At 40.0% G+C, this 1864-nt stretch overlaps 1 protein-coding gene across 1 annotated transcript; it reads left to right on the top strand.

The window, feature by feature from the left end:
- Positions 1–289: 289 nt before the first annotated feature.
- Positions 290–1596, top strand: hs3st1.L (heparan sulfate-glucosamine 3-sulfotransferase 1 L homeolog; the record flags this gene model as incomplete). Its single annotated transcript, NM_001090053.1, is given in 1 exon segment — positions 290–1596. A coding segment is annotated over 1 exon segment (948 nt). The 3' UTR covers positions 1354–1596.
- Between the last annotated feature and the right edge of the window lie 268 nt (positions 1597–1864).

The raw sequence follows: 1864 nt of genomic DNA, 5'->3' as shown, positions 1-1864 counted from the left end.
TTAAAAAGCAGCAAGTTCTACAAAGGAATTCTTGGCACATTCTACTGATTATTCTGGGTCAGTTGCATTTGCCTCGGGATATTTCTCCAGTTTTGCTTTGGTAACTACAACCTAAGTGTTTGTCCTTATCCAATAGACTGTAGGTGTTACTGGTAGTGCAGTTAAAATAATGAACGCAAACTGCTAATTGGTTGGCAAGGGTTGTGTAACTTAATTAGTGTATTTTGAAGCTTATGTACATATTAATTAATTAATTAATATTTTTTTTTTTTTTTTTTTTTACCCCTTCAGTGAAACGAATTTGTAAACATTAAACCCATAAGGAGGCAGAAGATCCCTCTGTTTATCAAGAGTGACCTATGGCGCGTCACTATTTTGACTGATTCCAAATTCAGGACGTTTATTATGGCTTCATTCCTTATAGGAATTTGTTTGCTCTTCATGCAGCCACAACTGGTGCCTTCCAGACCAACCACAAATACAAAGAACTTTACCTTCTCCAATCCATCAAATGAAGAACCGAGTAAGAAGGCAACTATTGAAGGCACCGTACGCGATGTTGTCCACCTGAATGGAACCAGGCGGTACTTACCCCACACTATCATTATTGGTGTTCGGAAGGGGGGGACAAGAGCCTTGCTGGAAATGTTAAGTCTCCATTCTGATATTGCTGCAGCCGAAAATGAAATTCATTTCTTTGACTGGGAAAAACAATACCAGCAAGGTCTGAATTGGTATCTGAGCCAAATGCCATTCTCCTACCCTCATCAGCTCACTGTGGAGAAAACACCAGCCTATTTCACATCTCTGGAGGTTCCGGAGAGAATCCATAGAATGAACAGTACTATTAAACTCCTGCTCATTTTAAGGGATCCTATTGAACGAGTCTTATCTGACTACACCCAAGTCTTCTATAACCATAAACAGAAGAATAAGTCCTATCCACCAGTGGAGGAGCTTCTTCTCAAGAACAACGAGCTTAACACGGACTACAAAGCCATAAACAGGAGTCTGTACGAGCATTACATGGAACACTGGCTAAAATTTTTCCCTCTTGAGAATATGCATATTGTTGACGGGGACCGTCTGATCAGGGATCCCTTTCCTGAAATGCAGAAGGTGGAGAAGTTCCTAAACCTCTCGCCACAGATTAATGCCTCGAACTTTTACTTTAACAAGACAAAGGGGTTCTACTGTTTGAGAGACGGTGGCAGAGATCGGTGTTTGCACGAGTCCAAAGGCAGAGCCCACCCCCAAATAAGCACTTTCCTACTGGGCAAATTGCGGGACTATTTTTATGAGCCCAATAAAAAGTTCTTTGAGATTGTTGGAAGGACATTTGACTGGCTCTAAGTTGAGCCCCCGACGACAGGAGTTTCAGGGACACTTGCATATTCAGAAAAGGATGTTGATCTCTAATTTATTTGTATATGGAAGCCTGAAATGACTTATGTACAGCACTAGAACAGTATTCTGACCAGTTTATATATTTTTGTATACGTGTTAAAGGTGAAAACACTTTGTATGGGGGTTTTCATTGTTAATAGAAAATATTCATTTTTGGAATAAGCTAATATATTTCACTAAATGCACTTATCCTTGAGTTTCTTTTGTCTGTGGTATATTAAGATTATATTGTCTGCATTCTGTGCTAGGAGTGGTTATGCAGAGACGTTACCCCTATATGATCCCATAATCCTAAACATCTCTAACTAAAGCTCCACCATAGACGCAAAGATTTCTCTTGCCGAACGACCGATTTTAGAGACGTCCGACCAATCCTTCGAAATTATCGTGCGGTTAGTGAGATTTTCGAACAATCGAACATCTTACGATTTTTCTATCTGTCAGGAAATTGATCGGC

The sequence above is a fragment of the Xenopus laevis genome, chromosome 1L, assembly GCF_017654675.1.
Source record: "Xenopus laevis strain J_2021 chromosome 1L, Xenopus_laevis_v10.1, whole genome shotgun sequence".
NCBI lineage: Eukaryota > Metazoa > Chordata > Amphibia > Anura > Pipidae > Xenopus > Xenopus laevis.
Note: the sequence above shows the minus strand (reverse complement) of the source record. Positions and strands in the feature narration are given on the sequence as shown.